Source organism: Onychomys torridus, chromosome 7, assembly GCF_903995425.1.
Source record: "Onychomys torridus chromosome 7, mOncTor1.1, whole genome shotgun sequence".
NCBI lineage: Eukaryota > Metazoa > Chordata > Mammalia > Rodentia > Cricetidae > Onychomys > Onychomys torridus.
In genome coordinates, this window is record NC_050449.1 from 43998341 (window position 1) to 44016615 (window position 18275).

The 18275-nt window shown below is 45.3% G+C and overlaps 1 protein-coding gene across 1 annotated transcript; it reads left to right on the forward strand.

Annotated features, from left to right (window-relative positions):
- Positions 1-4570: 4570 nt before the first annotated feature.
- Positions 4571-15522, forward strand: LOC118586634 (placenta-expressed transcript 1 protein-like). The gene is made up of 4 exons (XM_036191731.1): positions 4571-4754; positions 9049-9256; positions 11581-11645; positions 15032-15522. Exons 1-4 carry the CDS (start codon positions 4571-4573, stop codon positions 15292-15294), a joined length of 720 nt encoding a protein of 239 aa, XP_036047624.1. The 3' UTR covers positions 15295-15522.
- Positions 15523-18275: the final 2753 nt, after the last annotated feature.

The following is an 18275-nucleotide window of genomic DNA, read 5'->3' on the forward strand; positions in this document are numbered from 1 at the left end:
TACTTTTGTCTTGAGCAGTACATCTAAGGAACCATCGTCCTAACGAAGGCCAGCTGGCTATATACATTTTCTACAAGTCTCATAGTTACATTAAAATCCTTGGTCCACCAAGAGTTAAGGTTTATATATGGTCCAACCTCATTCGTTTGCATATGGATATCCACTTATTAACAACACTTGTTGAAAACATTGGTCTTCCCTCATTGAACTAAATCACTCCCTTTGTTAAAACGTCAGTTGGTCAGGGCTGGATAGGGTAACTCAGTGGTATAGCACTGGCCCAGCATGAGCAAAGCCTGGGGAGAAGTCTAAGAGCCAGAAAAAACTAAATAGCTCATCTGCTCATAAACACAGAAGGTTACTTCTACTTCACTGATCTATATGACTGTACATAGGCCATTAGCATCCTGTCTCATCATAGCTTTGTAGTAAGTTTTAAAATCAGAAAGTATGACTACGCATATTGTTTTGTTTCTCCAAGACCATTTTGAATATTCTGGGTCCTTGTAGTTTGAAAGTATATAAATCTCACACTCCTCTTGTTAACTTTATTCAGTTGAGCAATTTTGTTTGTTTGTTTGCTTGCTTTTTGTTTTTTTGAGACAGGTTTTCTCTGTGTAGTTTTGGTGCCTGTCCTGGATCTCGCTCTGTAGACCAGGCTGGCCTCGAACTCACAGAGAGCCGCCTGGCTCTGCCTCCCAAGTGCTGGGATTAAAAGTGTGTGCCACCACCACCCAGCCAATTGAGCAATCTTAAAGTTTACTGATACTTTCTTTGTACGGTCAATTGAAACCTGTTGTCCAATTTCAGTAGTTTTTAAACTACTTATTCTTAGGAACTGCCCTAGTCGATGTTCTATGGCTGTGAAGAGACACCATGACCACAGCAACTCTCATAAAGGAAAACATTTGATTAGGGTTGGCTTAGAGTTCCAGAGGTCTAGTCCATTATCATTATGGCAGGCAGGATCTGGATTGTATCTGAGAGTTCTACATCCAGACTGGCAAGCAGGAAGAGAGAGACACTGGGCTTGGGTTGAGTATTTGAAACCTCAGAGCCCACCCCCAGTGATGCACCTCCTCCAGCAAGGCCACACCTCCTAATCCCTGTCAAGTGGCGCTTCTCCCTAATGACCAAGCATTCAATTATATGAGCCAATGGGGGCCATTCCTCCATAAGTTTGAGGCCACCCTGGTCTACATAGCAAGTTGAGGGCAGCCCAGGGCTATAAAGTGAGATCCGATCTCAAAAATTAACTAATTTAATTTATTATTGCAATTTTAACTGCAGAACTTCTTTTTGGTTAAAAAACATATCTGTCTCTTTATTGTCACTCTTTATTTGATGAGACACAATTTTATGTACCTTCCTTTAATTCATTAGACACATTCCCCAATTCTACTAAATATAACAATTGGATTCCTTCAATTACAATTTCAGTGTACTGAGAGATTTCTTTCCTTCTTTATGGGTCACATTTTGGGTTTTTTGTTGTTGTTGCAGTTCTGTTTGTTTGTTTGTTTGTTTTTCAGTGCAGTATATATTAGGCGTGCACTCTCTGAGCTACACTCCCAGCCCCCATCTTGTAACTCTTTGTTAAAGACTGAACATTCAGAAACTATGACTTGCACCTGAGTCCTAAATCCCCTCCCCCTCCCTTCAGCTGTCCTCTATTGCTGCTGCTGCTGCTGCTGCTATTGGTTCCTGAGTTTCTTGAATTGATTCTATAGTCTGAATTCCTTTGTATGCATGACCCCGACTCTCCGTTTAATTAACGTACTGGCCAACTCATGACCAGACAGAAATTTCCTACAGTATTTTAACCAAGAATCCTCCCAGGCTTCACTGACTGCGCTCCCTCCCTCCCTCCCTCCCTCTGCATGTGGGTCCTGGCAGTTTTATGACTCTAACCTTAGCCTTCCCTTCCTGTCTGTGAAAGTCTCAGCACGTGTCAAAGGGGAGAGAGGTTTTCTGGCCCTTTCCTAGTCACCTGCAGAACCATGCACAAACAGCCAGCCTAGCTTCCCAAGAATTCTTTGGAGCATTTGAAACTCTCTATGAGTATCTTTCATGATTTCTTTTTCTTAATTCAATCTCTTGATCCCAAATGGAATCACTGCCTCAAGATAATGCTTAAAAATCCCCTCTGACTATCTTTGACCAACATCCTATTAATAAGGCTGTTCAGAGAGAAAGTTCTGAATCCCATCAAAATAATTATAGGTCCTAAGAATACAATTCTACACGCAGATTCCAGAGAGGTCACATAGACAGTACTCACATCAGAGAAGCACCTGTTTTGGAAGACCCCCCCCCCCAAACTCACGCTGGCTCCTTCTATCAGCTAGTAGTTTTCTGGTGTCCACAATTATCATAGTAAATTTGTGAATTTCTGTGCCATCATGGAGATGAGGTTAGTGGGTCCAGACAAGCTAAACTACCACTACACTCACCGTTTTCAACGATATTCAACTACTCTGCTTTAAACGCATGTTTCCAGATTATTTGAAAACCTTTGGGTAATTTCTACAGGTTTGTAAACAGCAGATTTTGATCATTATTGCCAACATTCTCACTGCTGATGTTCAATAGACTTTTTTTTAGAGGTCCTCACCCCAAGATGCCATGTTTCTCTTGAAAGAACACTTAAAATATTTTTGCAATTCAGATCCTATAGGATGCTTCAGCAGGCAAAGGGTGCTTGCCACCAAGCTTGATGACTTAGTTCAAGACTCAGAACCAGCATGGTGGAAGGAAAGAACAGACTCCCACAAGTTCTGCTCTGAAGCAGGGAAGAGTGCAGACAGAAATTAATTCATTAAAACTTGTAAAACTGTTGCCTTGGTTCAATAGTATTTTGTTTGTTTTTTGTTTCGTTTTGTTTTTCAAGACAGGGTTTCTCTGTGTAGTTTTGGTGTCTGTCCTGGATCTTGCTCTGTAGCCCAGGCTGGCCTCCAACTCACAGAGATCCTCCTGGCTCTGCCTCCCGAGTGCTGGGATTAAAGGTGTGTGCCACCGCTGCCTGGCTCAATAGTATTTTTATTTCCTTTCTACTCACAAAGTAACTTACTTCTCCCTTGTCTCCTTCAGTGAGTAAATTATAAAATTTTAGGGCGACTGGGGATATGAAAAAAAAATATTATCTGACTTTTAAAAATAATTTCTCCGTGCTCTGGCTCTATGGAGGGAAGTTTCAGGAACAATGTGGACCTAATCTGCTTCTTTCCAAATAAATAAAAATACAGGATGCTGAGGATGTGTTCAGTTGGTAGAGTGCCTGCCTAGCTTATAGGAAGCTCTGGATTCAACATCCAATGTCATATAAACTGGGTGTGATGATGCACCCCCGTAGCCCCCAAACTTGGGATGTTGAAGTATGAGGAACAGAAATTCAAGGTCCTGGGCTGCAGCGATGACTTGGTAGTTAAGAGCTCATACTGCTCTGGCAAAGGAAGGAAGGTTCACTCCCTGAACTCGTGTTTTAACTGCCTGTAACTCCAGTTCCAAGAGATCTGAGACCTCTGGTCACCCAGAGCAACTGCACTCATGCGCACATACCCACACACACTCACACAAACGTGTAATTAAAAATAAAATGAATATTGAGTGTGGCCATACAGGCCTTTAATCCCAGCACTCAGAGAGCAGAGGCAGGCAGATCTCTGGGAGTTAAGAGGGCAGCTTGGTCTGTGTTGCAAGTTCCAGGCCAGCCAAAGCTACACAGTGAGGCCCTGCCTCAAAAATTAAGTAAATAAAGATTATATTTTCAAAGAAACTCAAAGTCATCTTCATGCACAGAGAACTCAAGGCAAGGCTAGAATGCACGAGACAGTGTCTTAAATAAGTGGGGCAGGTTTGAAGGCTCTGTGACTAACGGCATCTGCCACAAACCTGAGTTCATTCCTAATGACCCATGTAATGGAAGGAAAGAAATGACTCCAGAAAGTTGTCCTCTGACCTCCCCACACCCGCTGAGGTACAGGCATCCTCCTATCTCGCGGCCCCAACAAGTGTAATTGAAAAATAAGTAAGTAAATCCAGCTCTAGGCTAGTCATAAGATGAACTGGAAATTGAAGGAGCATCAGAAAAGGCTATACAATGTTTTGAGATTTAAAAAAAAGGTGGGGGGGGGGCACTCATGCCTGAGTTTCTGCAGAGAAAGGCAGGCAGAGCTTCCAAACAGACCACCTACGCGATAATTACTCAACTGTGGACTTCCACTCCTCCGTATTTACCACTTCTCACTAGCCTTCTCCACGGCTTCAGATGTCAGGTGCTGAGGTGAAGGGCATGCACAATAATTTGTCTAGTCCTCTTCTTGAGCAAAACTGGAATTGGTAAAGGATGGTTGGTGACACGAAAGTGGAGGCTGGTGATTCATTCCTGGTGATGTCTTGGGCCAAATTCCAGAAGGCAGGTTTTTTTTTCCCCCTAGGAGGGAGGGAGGGAAATTTGCATACGACCTCACCCAGAAGCTCCAGCCCCACAGCATATAAACTGGAGAGCCCCGCACTGCACTCCTGCTCAGTCTTACTACTGCCAAGCCGGGCAACCAAACGTACCCGGACCATGGCCGTACCCCGTGCCTTGCTGCCACAGCTGGGGCTGTCCCTGTGCTTGGCTCTGTGCCTTTCTCCTGCCTTTTCTGCAAGTTATAATGATCCCTGCATGGTCTTGAATACAGTCGTCACCTCTGACAACTCAGGAATCAGCACTAAGGCTGGGGGCTCTGGCAGGAACAGAACCTACACAGGTGAGTCAAAGCCATTCATTCCACTCACTGTCCTTTATTCTCTCAGAACAAACCCCTCCGTCCTTGCACTCTGTGTGTGTGTGTGTGTGTGTGTGTGTGTGTGTGTGTGTGTGTGTGAACAGGATGGGAAATGGGGGGGGGGGGGCTGATTCATACTCGAGAGTAAATTGGAAGGACTACTTCCGCAGTTTCCTGTCCATAACTGAACCACAGGTGGGATAAAGCCCCAGGGCCCAGATTAACTGAGCCCCAGCCACATCACACCTGGACAGACATAGTAAAGGGATGTTATGGTATTTTGAGGGATTTCATTGTGGTCTACAGTCCTATCACATCCACTTGACAAAAATGACTATACGGTGGGGTGATTTGCACTTAATGTATGAGAAAAACCATGGGAGCTAGAAGAAGACATCGGTAGCCCACTTTATCTGTGAGGAGCCCTGAGTGCAGAGATGTTAAATGACTTGCTGGGGACTCACTGCCCACAAGCGGGCAGAAGCTTCCTTGACCCTTGGTTATTCAATCTTCACCTAACGTTTTTCTTAGAGGTGTCTGGAAAGTACTTCATATTTTTCCTTTTGGGCACTCAACCTACAAGTTGAAGAATAAGCTTTCTCCCCACCCCCACCCCCACCCCCACCCCCGGAGCTGAAGACCAAGCCCAGGGCCTTGCGCTTACTAGGCAAGCACTCTACCACTGAGCTCAATCCCCAACCCCAAGAATAAGCTTTCTAATTAGTCAAACCTACTAGTCAAGAAAAATGCTTTCTACCTAGCTTTGCTTATACTTTAGGGGAAAAGAAACGTAATGTTTACCCTTCCTTAAAAGTCTGCGGACACCGGTGACCCACCATGCCATCCAGGCCTTCCCACACTCGTCCTGCTGTCCTGCTTGTCTCTCTACTGTTGGGGGGGGGGGAGGGGACTGTCCCTAAGCAAGTGCTCCTGCTGTAACAGGGCGTTGCCCGTCCCCCACTGAGTTCCCCTGTCCCTTGAGAAGTGGGTCTTTTCATACTAGAGCAGGGGAGATAAGTCTGTAATTCAAGATGAATACCAGGTGAGTGTGTGTGTGTGTGTGTGTGTGTGTGTGTGTGTGTGTGTGAATCCCTTACTGCAAAGAGCAGTTGCAGGCCCCTGATGTAAAATAGCAAGCACATCAGGAGACAGGCAGGTCTGCTTCTGAAATGGGAGAGAGAGAAGTCTACTGGGGGAAGATAAGATGAAGACGTGGGAGCCTTTCTGAGCAGAGGGACGGGGAAACACAAGACAATGGGGAGTCGGGGGAAGGGCAGCAGCAGCTGCTCCTGTAGCCTCGGGGAAGAGGAAAAGAACTCCACTTCCCTGAATGCCTATACCTGCTTAGCTCTTTATCAGATTCCATTTCAAAGCTAAATGAGTGGGAGGGAGCTCTAAGGTAAATCTGACTCAGACTTTAAACTGAGGGTCAAAAATCCTCTCCGTCCTTGTGGATGAGAAGGGCCAGATTCCACCCCTACGGTTACAAAAAATTCTTGGCCAGTCCCTTTGTAGAATGCCAAGGTGGGACTCAGGCCTTCCAGAAATCCCGAATAAACACCAGGTCATCCACCTTCCCCTGCTTTGGTTTGAAATCCTTTTCCATTTCAGCATTGGGTCAACAGTGGTACGCCATGTGTAAAAGGCTACAGCATAGCCAACACCTCAGAGCACCTTCCCTAGATCTGTTCAGGAAAGAAACCCGCAGTATTTACATTAAGGCTATGCTAGGCCAGCCTCGGCCTCATTGTTCACTCCTCTGGACAAGAAGGATGCAATTTATTACTTCCTGAACTTTCCAGCTTTAAGAACATTGTACTTGCCGGGTGGTGGTGACCCACGCCTGTAATCCCAGCACTCGGGAGGCAGAGGCAGGTGGATCTCTTTGAGTTCGAGGCCAGCCTGGTCTACAGAGCTAGTCCAGGACAGGCTCCAAAGCTACAGAGAAACCCTGTCTCGGGGGGGAAAAATTGTACTCATTGAATAAAGGATTTTTTTTTAAGTGCTAGAGACAGACCCCAAGACCTCGAACATGCTAGATAGGTGCTAGTGCACTACCACCAAGTTTACATCCGCCCCTGCCCGATGCAGGGCCATAGGATCAAACAAAAGTAGGAGTTTCTCTGGGCTGCCCAGACACTAACACCAATGAAACCTTAATAATTAAGTACTCAGTTCTAGAGTCAGGGTGTCAGTGTTGACATGAGGGGAAAGAGAGCTAAGTTAGTCCAGAGGAAGGATGGGAGCAAGATCTGGGTGTGTGAGTGAGGACAAGGTGAAAAAGGAAGGCCCCAGACAGGCTCCAGACAGGAACAAACACCAGGCCCAGGTGTGGGTCAGATATGAGCCAGGTGCGTTTGCAGAGCAGCTGGGCGTGGGGTGGGAGAGGTGGGAGCCAGCTGCTGTGTCCCTGGAGTGGAATGCGGACAGAAGAGGGAGGCTAGGCTCTTGAGGTCCTGAATACTGTCACTGACAGAAGAGAAAGGGCTGTGAAGTGGGAATGTTTCTGTTCTCTAGATGGGAAGGCACACTTCCCACGTGAATCTGGTCTGGTCACTGCATGTTGCAAGGCATCCAGAGGGAGAGACTGAGGCCACAAATCCAGAGGATGGAAGTGCTCAGGAAGGAAGGAAGGATTAAGCCTGCAGTGAAAGGGGAGAAGCAGAAAGGAACAGTCAAGAAAACATCCTTGGAGAGCTAAGAGGATTGATGACAGTGTCTAAATGACACTGTTGCGCATCACCTTCTACCACACCAAGATGCAGAAATGTAGGACAAAAGCCAACTCCTCTCTGAGTGAGTCAGGGCTTATGGGATTTGGGTCAGCTGACCTTGGCAAGCAAACTAGGCCAATGAAATATAATGTGCTTAAATATAATTAGTAATAACATTCACAATTTGTCCAGTATGAACCACGTGCTGGCATCTTTTCCTCAGTCCTCTCGGGAGCCTTTACTGATAGGTAGCATCATCCCAGATGATGAGGGATAATATCATTGTTCCCCAGACCCAGAGCAACAAAGTGGGAACTTAAAAAAATATGTGTAGAGGTTAAGGATATAGCTTAATTAGTAGAGTGTTTGCCTAGCACATCCCAGGTTCTGGGATCTCATAAACTAGGCATGGCTACACATGCCTGTAATGCCTGTACTGCCTGTACACGTGACAGAGAAGTAGAAGAATAAGGAGTTCAAGGTCATCCTCAGCTACACCTGAGTCCAGCTCAGGATGAGATCCTGTTTCAAAAATCAAAAACTGGGCTTGGGATTTAGCTCAGTGGTAGAGCGCTTGCCTAGCAAGCACAAGGCCCTGGGTTTGATCCTCAGCTCCAAAAAGAAAAAAAAAAAAAACAACTGTGCCACAGTGACCACTGAGCAAGAAGAAACCAAGGCCCAGGGGTAACTTGTCTTGCTCCTAAGTACCAGAGCCAGAGCAGGTGCTAGAGCCAGAATGCAGATCCAAGACTGTCTGACTACTGTGCTATGTGAGCCACTCACTTTGCTTTGTGAAGGAGTTTCAGATGATGAGACACCCCAATATCAAAGCATTTACCAGAGAGAATGACATGTCCTCGTGTTGAAATTAACAAAGATCAGCGAGGGCCCCTGTAAGTGCAGTCAGGCTGGGTCTCAGACCTCATCAGAGTAGAGAATACCCCTAAGGGGTTATTTGATTGGTCCTTGGATTAGGACTCTGTGGCTCAGACCTCAGGGTCTCACAGGACTGCTGTCCTACCCCACCCCTACCTTCAACAACCTAGACCAAGAGAATCAGCCTTTCTGGGGTCAGGAACAAGGTTTTGCTTTTACTAAGTAACAATACTTTCTGTATTCCTGAAGCACTTCCTAGGAGACCTCCTAACTTTTTCAGGGGTACCTACCTTTGAGGAGAGGCTAAGCTCTGTCCCCTAGTGTGCAGCAGAAGCAGGGCCAGAGGATGATCTTAACCGCCTTTCACTGTAGACTATTTGGAAAATGAAAAAACAAGCATGAAGAATATTAAAATCATCTGTAGCCCAGGCTGGCTTTAAACTTCTCTGTAGCTGAGGAGGACACTGAACCCCTGATCCTCAATCCCCCACCTCCCAAGGGCTGGAATTACAGGTGTACGGCACACTGAGTTCCCTGTTAATATCTTTGCACTTTTCTTCTAGGCTGTCTTCAGTTTCTTTTACAGAAACAGGACCCTTCAGTCCATGCTCTGTAACTTCCTTGTTCACACTTCGTTTTGGTTCTGCTTGGCTCACACTAACTGCCACCTCGTCCTGTTCTTCTAGTGTCCGTTCCTGTGAACAGTTCCGTCAGTGCTGTGATTCTGAAAGCAGTGAACCAGAACAACAACACCACGGTGGGCTCCTGGACTGGACCAACTCAGGAATGCAATGACACCAGTGTCCTCTATCGAGTGACGTCCTCAAACAACTCCAACTTCCAGGCAACGTGGATAGCTCCTGATTCTGAGGATGTGACCCAAATCGACCTGCAGTAAGGACTGGTCGTATTTCACTTGGGGCTTTTGAATTTTCTTAACAGGTTTATACAGATTCACATTAACTAGGACTAAAAATAGACTGTGGGTGTGAGTGGAGTACCCAGCAGCCCAGCAGCGCCACTTCTTGTCTGCCTTGTCTTTGCGCGCGCGCGCGCACACGCACACACACACACACACACCAATGCACAGTGCCAAACATAATCAGGAAGACTGGGATACTCTTTCAAGTTCTCCATATTCAAACTGGTGATTTTTTGTTAAATCTTTTGTTAGCATACAAAATAATAGATTTCATTATGACATTTTCATCATGTATATCATTGGACTTTCCTCCTATTCACCCTAATTACCTTCTCTTGTTCCCCCTTCTCTTCAGTTACCTTCCTTCCTGCAAATAGTCCCCTTCCACTTTCACACACACACACACACACACACACACACACACACACACTATGTACACACACACACATACATTATATACACACACACTAGATAGATGGGTGGATGGATGGATGGATAGATAGATATAGATAGGTAGATGGATAGATATAGATAGATAGATAGATAGATAGATAGATAGATAGATAGATAGATAGATGGATGGATGTAAAGCTAGTGGAGAATCATTTGTAAAACACTCATTTTGGAAATGTGCAAATAAGAGAAAGTGCAAGAGTGAGTAATAACAGTATTTTCCTTCTGTCATAAAAAATGGATGCCCTGAGGTTCTAAGAAGAGGTCACTTGGAGGCTGGCATTATTCTTTCACAACAGATGCCTCTCACCCTGAGGGCATGGGCTTTAAAAACCAAGTGTTGTGCCGGGTGGTGGTGGCGCAGGCCTTTAATCCCAGCACTTAGGAGGCAGAAGCAGGCGGATCTCTGTGAGTTCAAGGTCAGCCTTGTCTACTGAGAGAGATCCAGGAAAGGCACAAAGCTACACAGAGAAACCCTGTCTCAAAACAAAACAAAACAAACAAAACAAAACAAAAAAAAACAAAAAAAACCCGAGTGTTGTGAAGAACGTAATGTTCCTGAAAGGACAACCCTGGCATGCTGTGCCCACTGTCAGCACCTTGGTCTCTGTGGAAGCTGGTGACACTGTTAAGCCATGCTTCCCTCTCTTGCCACACTCTGGGCCTAGCCAGGCTTCATTGGCTTTAGAGGAGGGACTGTTGTGCCCACAGAGTGGTAAATGAAAGCAGAATCCAAAGGGAGCCATTACTATCAACCCCACCACGGCAACAGTTGCTTAGAAGCCAGCTAGTTCTACTTAGAGTAAGGACATTGACCACACTCGATGCACCAGCTGTGACACAGCAATGACAATCTGCAGGAGACACAGCACAGGCCCACCAACAGTGCAATCTCCATCCTCACTTGCACGTTTACTGCGGTACACTAGTCTCTCTGCTTGTTCATAATGTACACACTCATGATCAGCAAGACTGACTCAAGGGAGGGGGACACAAGGAATACCACCATGGGGGCACACTATGCTGAGTAGGGTCCAAAGGGGATGACAACATTCTTGGCCTGTGGGATTTACAGTGAACCTGGGAAACAGGACCCACACACATGTAAGTACTGAGGTGAAATTCTTCCTCTGCTTTCCCTGAACATGTAGATTCAGAAAGAGCTCTGTTACACACTCTCCAGGCTTCCTCTACTTCATCACACACATCGTAACTACAAGCACAGTGACCGGCATACAGACTGTGTCCTTTCATTGGTGACCTACTGGATGTATAGACAAGGGGCTAATGTTATAGTAGACCCACTAATTTAATAACAACAGGATGAGCTCTGAGGATCATTTAATGAACATTAAATACCTATAGTATGGCAGACATCATTCACAACAGAGCCTGCCCTCCAGAAGTCAGCCCTCTAGTGGGTAGAAAAGCTCATAGCAATTCAAGATTAACAAAGAGTGGGAGATGTGTCAGGGAGACTGGACTTGAAGGATATCCTTGAGTTTCTGGACAGATATGGCCAGGGAAGTTATTACAGAAGAAGAGACTCTCTTGAACAAGGGACAAATATGTGTACCAGCCTGTGGGGAGTTCCTAATGATGAAGCTGGAGTGGGGAGGAGGGGGAGATGGAAGATGGGAGAGCTGTTTGGAGTTAAGATCCTAGAGGAGTTCAGTGAAGTCAACATGAACTAGGTCAATAGTTAATGATCAGCTTATTGTGCCATATAAAAAGTATGCTCAAAAGAGATTAACAGGATGGGGTGATTCAGAAAGGCTAAGATGTAGCTTGTGAGTTTCACAGACAAGATCCTCACCATTTCTCTCACTGATTTGCCCTCCAGAGTCTCCATCGTCAACAACAATCGCACAGCTGTAACGATGTCATCTGTGAGACTGGAACAGATAAGTGAGTTCTGCTGCAAACTCTTTGTATATTTACCGGTACACTCAGACAGTCTGGAAAATTATTTTACCCAAGTATCAGTTGAGTTTCCCACCATCCTCATACCTAATGTGAGATTTTTCCCAACCTTTTGTTTTATGCCATGTGGAAAAACAAAAGCCCTCTCCAAGATTTGTGCAACTTTTCAGAAACCCCCATGATCACCTGTGGTTCCAAACCCTGTTTCAACAGGGACTACTTCTGTTCAGTACTAGGTAGGCATCAATATGAAAAAGCACCATTATTCTCAGTGTCCACCCAGAACCTGAAACCCCACTCACAAAAGGCTTTCACAGGGTCCACCTTTAATCAAATAGTTTTTAAGGGAATTATGCAGGGTGTGGGGATTGGAAGGTACTAGTTATACAAAAAGAGTTGGTATCACATAAATAACAATAATGTCATAAGTTCTTGTCAACTTGTTTTTTTTTTTCTTTCTTTTGCAAAGGTAGATTGACCCTAGTACCTTGGCACAAACTAAGAAAGTACATGATTGCTAAGCTGCATCCTGACCCTTTCATGGGTTTTCTTTCTATTCTGTGTGTGTATTCACAAACATGCATGCACGTTCATGTGTATGCATGTATTCATGCTTATGGAGGTCAGTGGTCAGCCTCACCTTGTTTTTTGAGACAGGGTCTCTCATTGGCCTGGGACTCACAAGTAGGATGGTTGGCCAGTGATTACAAACATGTGCCACCACACCTGGAATTTTCACAAGGGTTTGAGGAGATCAAACTCAGGTCCTCACAACTGAGCAAAAGGGCTTTACTAAGTCATGTCCACAGCCCTTTTATGAGTTCCTCCCAGCCTCTGCCACTCTCGCCACCTCCAGGAATTTCCACCAGCCTTCCACAGGGTGCAGACCCCAGGCTCACACTTTCCCCGGGGCTCCTCATCCTTCATCTGTCCCCTTTTCTCATATTTCCCTATAAGAAGCCAAAGCATCCTTTCTGAGCTTCAGAAAGGATAGTCAACTTCCCTAAGGACACAGAAAATGTCCGGAGCAGAGCGAGGACTCCAATTCCACATCTTACACCTTTTTCTACTTTGCTTAGACTTAGGTTAAAACTAAGGAGATAATTTCAACGCAGATTTTTTAGTCTAAGATTCAGCTGAAAGCATGTGTGAGGCCTTGGAGTCAAATCTCCAGTGTGGGGGATATTGTGGGGGGAGAAAAACAAGAACTATTAGTCTCTCTCAATGTCCAAATAGCAGGCCTTTCTCTTGAGTCCCAGGGCACTGAAAGACACATGGCATGGGGCTGGTTTTTCTTTAGCTTATCTACTACCAAATGTACCAATGGAACAGTTATTTCCAACAACAGGTTTTAAAGTGTTTATGCCTAATCAAACTCAAATATGACAGTCTTAACTTTTTCCTTGCTGGATTTCCCTCTCTGAGGTTATTTTTTCCCCTCAAGGATATTTTTGAGAAAAACACTTGCAGAAATGCTAATGGAGGGAGAAATGTTTATTTCTAATCAGGACCCCTTAGCTCTATCCTAACAAAATACAGTTTAAAAATCAGGGGCAAAGTGTGGAGTGGTGGTGTACACCTGTGTTCCCAGCAGTTAAGAGGCTAAGGCCAGAAGGTCACCATTTCAAGGCCAACCTGGGCTATACACAGAGAAAGACTCTTGTCCCAAACCAAACCAGAGAATGGAAGAAAAGGGGAAGAATGTGGCTGTGCTCTGCTCTCCAGCTGCCTGGAATGTCCTGGAGAGAGAAGACACCATCTCAGAGCAGGAGGCAGGCAGAAGGAGGCCTGGGCCTGGGCCATTTTCCTTCTTCTCTTGTTGCCAAGTTCTAAAGGGAAAGAAAGTAAAATGGGTGTGGAGGTAGGGGGGTGGGGGGAGGGGGAGAGAGTGTGGCATGGGGAGGACAAGGGAGGGCATCCTCGGCCTTCCTCTATGGCTTTCTTTCTTATGACTCAAGCTAGGGGCTCGCTGAACCTCGAGCTTCCCATTTTCAGTTATGCTGTCGGCCAACAAGTCCAGCAATCTTCCTGTCTCTGCCCTTTCCTGAAAGTGCCCTTCTACCCACTCCCAGCTAAGGGTGAGACACCCTTGAAGTGTCTGAGCTCCAAGCTCCAGGTTTTCTGGCATCAGACAAGTCCCTAGGAGTGCAGGCCTGGCTCTCCTCTTCTGTAAGAGATAATCGCTGAGAACCAGTGTCGTGCCAGAACCTACAAGAGAAAATGGCCTGTGGCTTGCTAGCCGGAGAAATAAAGTCAAGGATTTAGATAGGGTATCTCTATATACCTGTCTAGATAGGGTATCTCCCACTAACGTTAAGGCAGAGGTCACTGTTCTTGGTTCTACGTGATACTGAGTTCTCACAAGGTCTTGGAATTAGCAAGAAAATCATAAAATTGTACTACATTGGGTCATGTTTGCACTAGAGTTAAGAGTATGAAGATATTTGAGAGCATACTACCCGACCAATGACAAGTTCATATGTTTTATAAATTCTGTGGGTCTCCTCATCTCAATTGACTATGTAGGTGCTGGAGAGATGGCTCAGCTCAGCAGTTAAAAACACTGGTTGCTATCCCAGAAGTCCCAGGATCAATTCCCAGCACCCACGTGGCCCTCACAACTCTCTGTGACTCCAGTCCCAGGAAATCTGATAACCTCTTCTAGCCTTGAGGGCACTGCATGTGATACACAGACACACATGCAGACAGAACTGTACACATTTGAAAAACAAATAAGCAAAATAAAACACAGGAGAAAAGACCATGCAGATCTTAAGGATGGAGGCTTAGGGGTGTTTGGTTGGTTGGTTGATTGGTTGGTTGGTTTTTTGAGACAGTAGCTTTGGAGTCTTTCCTGGAACTCACTCTGCAGCCCAGGCTGGCCTCGAACTCACAGAGATCCCCCTGCCTCTGCCTCCCGAGTGCTGGGATTAAAGGCGTAAGGCGCCACCACCAAGCTGAGGCTTAGTTATTTTTATTACTTAGTAGTCTGAACCTTCTAGCTGCCTACAGCTCCCTCCCCCACAAGGCACTGGGGAAGTATTAACTTTTGCTCATGATCTCTAGCTTTACTGTCTTGAAAAAAAAAAATAATAATATATATATACATATATATGTATATATATACATACATTATTAATATATATTATATATACATATATTAGTATTGTGCGTGTATGCACACAACTTGTGTATGAAGGTCAGAGGACAGCATTTTAAAATCAGTCCTCCTCTTCCACCTTTACGTGAAATTGAACACATGACAAGTGCCTTTACCAGCTGAGCTATCTTGCCAGCCTTTCTCTAGGGCCTGCCCACCTCCTAACAAAGGTCTAATAACACTGTTTCTTTTATTTCTCTGTCTCCCCCAGCAACACCTGCACCCTTGAGCCCCACCCCTGAGACTTCTGGGAGCAGCCACACCACAACCATGACTATGGCCAAGAGCCAGTCCACAACCATGATTACAGCCGAGACCTCGGCCATGACCACAGCCCACACCACAGCCCACACCTCGGCCATGACCACAGCGCAGACCACGGCCCAAAGCCTGGCCGCCAACGCCCTCGGCAGCCCCCTGGCAGGTGCCCTCCATATTCTGCTTGTTTTTCTTATCAGCAAACTCCTCTTCTAGAGGAGACGGAGGAAGCCAATCTCTGACCTACAGAACGTCCTCCTAAAGCTAACTCCAGGCCAGTGCTTCCGTGTGAATGAAGATTTTTATGTCCTCAGCGTGCAACTCCACCACCTCGGACCACAGACATGTGATACGAACTAGTGCGTTTGAGCGACACAGACATTTGCCAGGATCTTTCAGGGCACAAATTCTGCTTTTTGTAAATACTTCGGCCAGTCTAGTTGTAACCTGGAGTTCTGACTCTCGGTTTTACATGCTGACAGCCAATCTGAACTTCCGTTTATTGCCAAAGGATTCCCATGAGCCTCCTGGGTTGGGGGTGAGAGGGGATCCTTCTTTACTTTCAAGATGATTTCAGATTTCTGGCCAAATCTACTCAGGTTACAAAGAACTCTGTGACTTACATGACCGAAGGGAAAAAGGAGAAATGAATGATAGTCTCGTGGCTCCTAGCAGATCCCAGTTGTGCCCAGACCAGCAGGTTTTGAAGAGCAGACGTATATGAAAACTATGTCTGGGGAGCCAATGACGGGACACATGATTTTTTTTCCCTAAGTCAAATAAATGATACGTTGAACAAGAATAATGAATGTGTTAAATCGAAAGATAAGCTTTGAGTGATGAAATACAGAGTCACCCAAATTTGTTTACGTTTCTAAAAATACCAGTAAAATTGTGTGTGTGTGTGTGTGTGTGTGTGTGTGTGTGTGTGTGTTTTCAAGGACAGATACAAAGTTAATTTCTCTCAATTTGGTTTTGTAACTAGTCAAAACTGGTTACTTCTTCCTTGATGGTAATTTCAACAAAGAAATGGGAAAAAAAATACTTGTAATATTTATAGTTCAATGTGAAACAAAAATATTTCCAGCAGTAAGCCTGTGATAAGAAATAAAGTTTTCCTTTAATACTTGCTTTCTTATACACTCCAGGACCACCTACCCAGGGGTGGCACTGCCCGCATCTATCATTAATCAAGAAAACATTCCACAGAGTTGTAAGCACACAGGCCAAGCTGATGGAGGCATTTTTCTCAGTTAAAGTTCTCTCTTCCCAGATGACCCTGCCTGGGTCAAGTTGACAGAAAACTAACCAACACACAAGATGAAGAGATTCCCTCCTAACATTATTACCATCTGTGTGCCGCTTCCGTTAGCTGCTTTCACAAACACCATGTGAGCCAGTACCACAAAAATGTGCTGGCCTGAAAACTGCCTGGTTGTTCTGAACATTGTTGAAGATAAGACGATTGAGAGCTCAGAGAATTTCTGAAAGCAGCCCTGGTCACAGAGTACGGCAGCACTCCCCAGTAACCCCGGCACTCAGTAGGCAGAGGCCAGAGGACTACTGGTAAATTCAGGGACACTGGTCTAGTAAGTTCAAGGGCGGTCAGAAAGGAGGGAGGCAGGACAGGAGAGAGCTGTCACTGAGATACTGAGATGGTGAAAGGCAGGACAGGAATACAGAACTGCTCCATATACTTGGTTTCCTACTTAGTCACAAAGTTCTGAGTTGGCCCTGCCCTTTAAAACCTCCCCTGCTTCACTGAGGGTGTCATGACGGAGTGCTGTTCCCTAGGGGGCCGTGACTACAGGGAGACAGACATTCATGTCTTTCACCAGCTCAGGTAGTTTCCCTTATCTCAGCTCTTCCAGCTTCCTCCTCTCCTCCACGAGTGCGTCTGCGTCCCACAGACCTCTCATTTTCTTCTTTTTCTTCGGGCTCCTCAGACTACATCGTTTCAACTGACCTGTCTTCAAATTCACCACTTCTCCTGCCTCTTCAAGTCTGGGGCTGAACCTCGAAATTTTTATTTTACCTGTTACACTTTTTAGCTCCAAGATTTCTATTTTGCTTCTTCCTATCATTTCTCTCTGCCCACCAATATTCTCCGTCCAGAAATAATTTCCCTGATTTTAGATTTTTGGTCTCCGTTTCTTTTTCCACTTTCAGTGAAGTTAAATCATTCACTTCAAGTCTTTGCTTCTTCGGCCTGATGGCTGGACTTCCTTGGGAACAATGTCTGCCTTTCTTTTTCCTTTGAATTGACCGTACCTTTTGGTTCTTTTGTATCTTTTTAAATCTTTGTTGAAAACTGGGTATTCTAAATACTACAGTGTGGCCATCCTGCAAACCTGATTCTCTCACAGGTACAATTAGCCTTTGCTATGGTTGACTTCATAGCGGAAACAGCATTCGTTGTGTGGTCACTGAATGTCTGTCCCGATCTCTCAGCAGTTAGCCATTGACCTTTCGGATTTTGTTAAATGACGAATTCTGCATCTCTGCCCTGGGTTTTCATTTGTTCTGTTTTGTTTTGAATAGATTGCAGAAGTCTAAACATTTTGACAGGCGTTGCCGTCTTCTGGTTGCTCTGATGGAGAGACCACAACACTAGGAACCTTTTATCCATTGATTTTCTCTTACTGGTGACACCTGCTAGGCCTTGTGCTAAGCACTGTACGTGAATCATCTCATTTGATTAGCTCTGTGAAAGAGGGTCATTTGACAGATGGAGACACACAGCTAAAGAGGAAAACTAAAAGCTCAGGATGGAGGTTCAACTCTATATTTCCAGCACTCCAAAGACTAAATCAAGAGGATTGCTATGAATTGGAGGCCAGTGTAAGCTACATGGAGCAGCACCCTGGACTATAGTATAAAACTGTGTCTCAAAATAACAACCAAAAAAAAAACCCCCAAAAAACAAAAGAAGAAAGAAAGGAAAGGAAAGGAAGGAAGGAAGGAAGGAAGGAAGGAAGGAAGGAAGGAAGAAAAAGAAAAAAGAAAGAATATATTGTCCAGTCAGCGAGCTAACAGTGAAGATGGCTTTTAAGGGCTGTTCTGTCTCACTTCTGAGCCTGCTGCTCATCAGGACACCTGGGGAGTTCCTGAGTAGCTACAAAGGTGACAGGGATTCCCCCAGAAAAACTGGATCTCCTGGTCACGTGAGTGGGTGTGGGAGTCCCTCACTGACACAC

Bases quoted from the DNA above. Each gene is read 5' to 3' on its own strand.
- LOC118586634 (XM_036191731.1), top strand. From the start codon at position 4,571: ATGGCCGTACCCCGTGCCTTGCTGCCACAGCTGGGGCTGTCCCTGTGC. The intron at 9,257-11,580 runs GTAAGGACTGGT...TTTGCCCTCCAG, and splicing joins GTGACCCAAATCGACCTGCA to AGTCTCCATCGTCAACAACA. The intron at 11,646-15,031 runs GTGAGTTCTGCT...TGTCTCCCCCAG, and splicing joins TGTGAGACTGGAACAGATAA to CAACACCTGCACCCTTGAGC.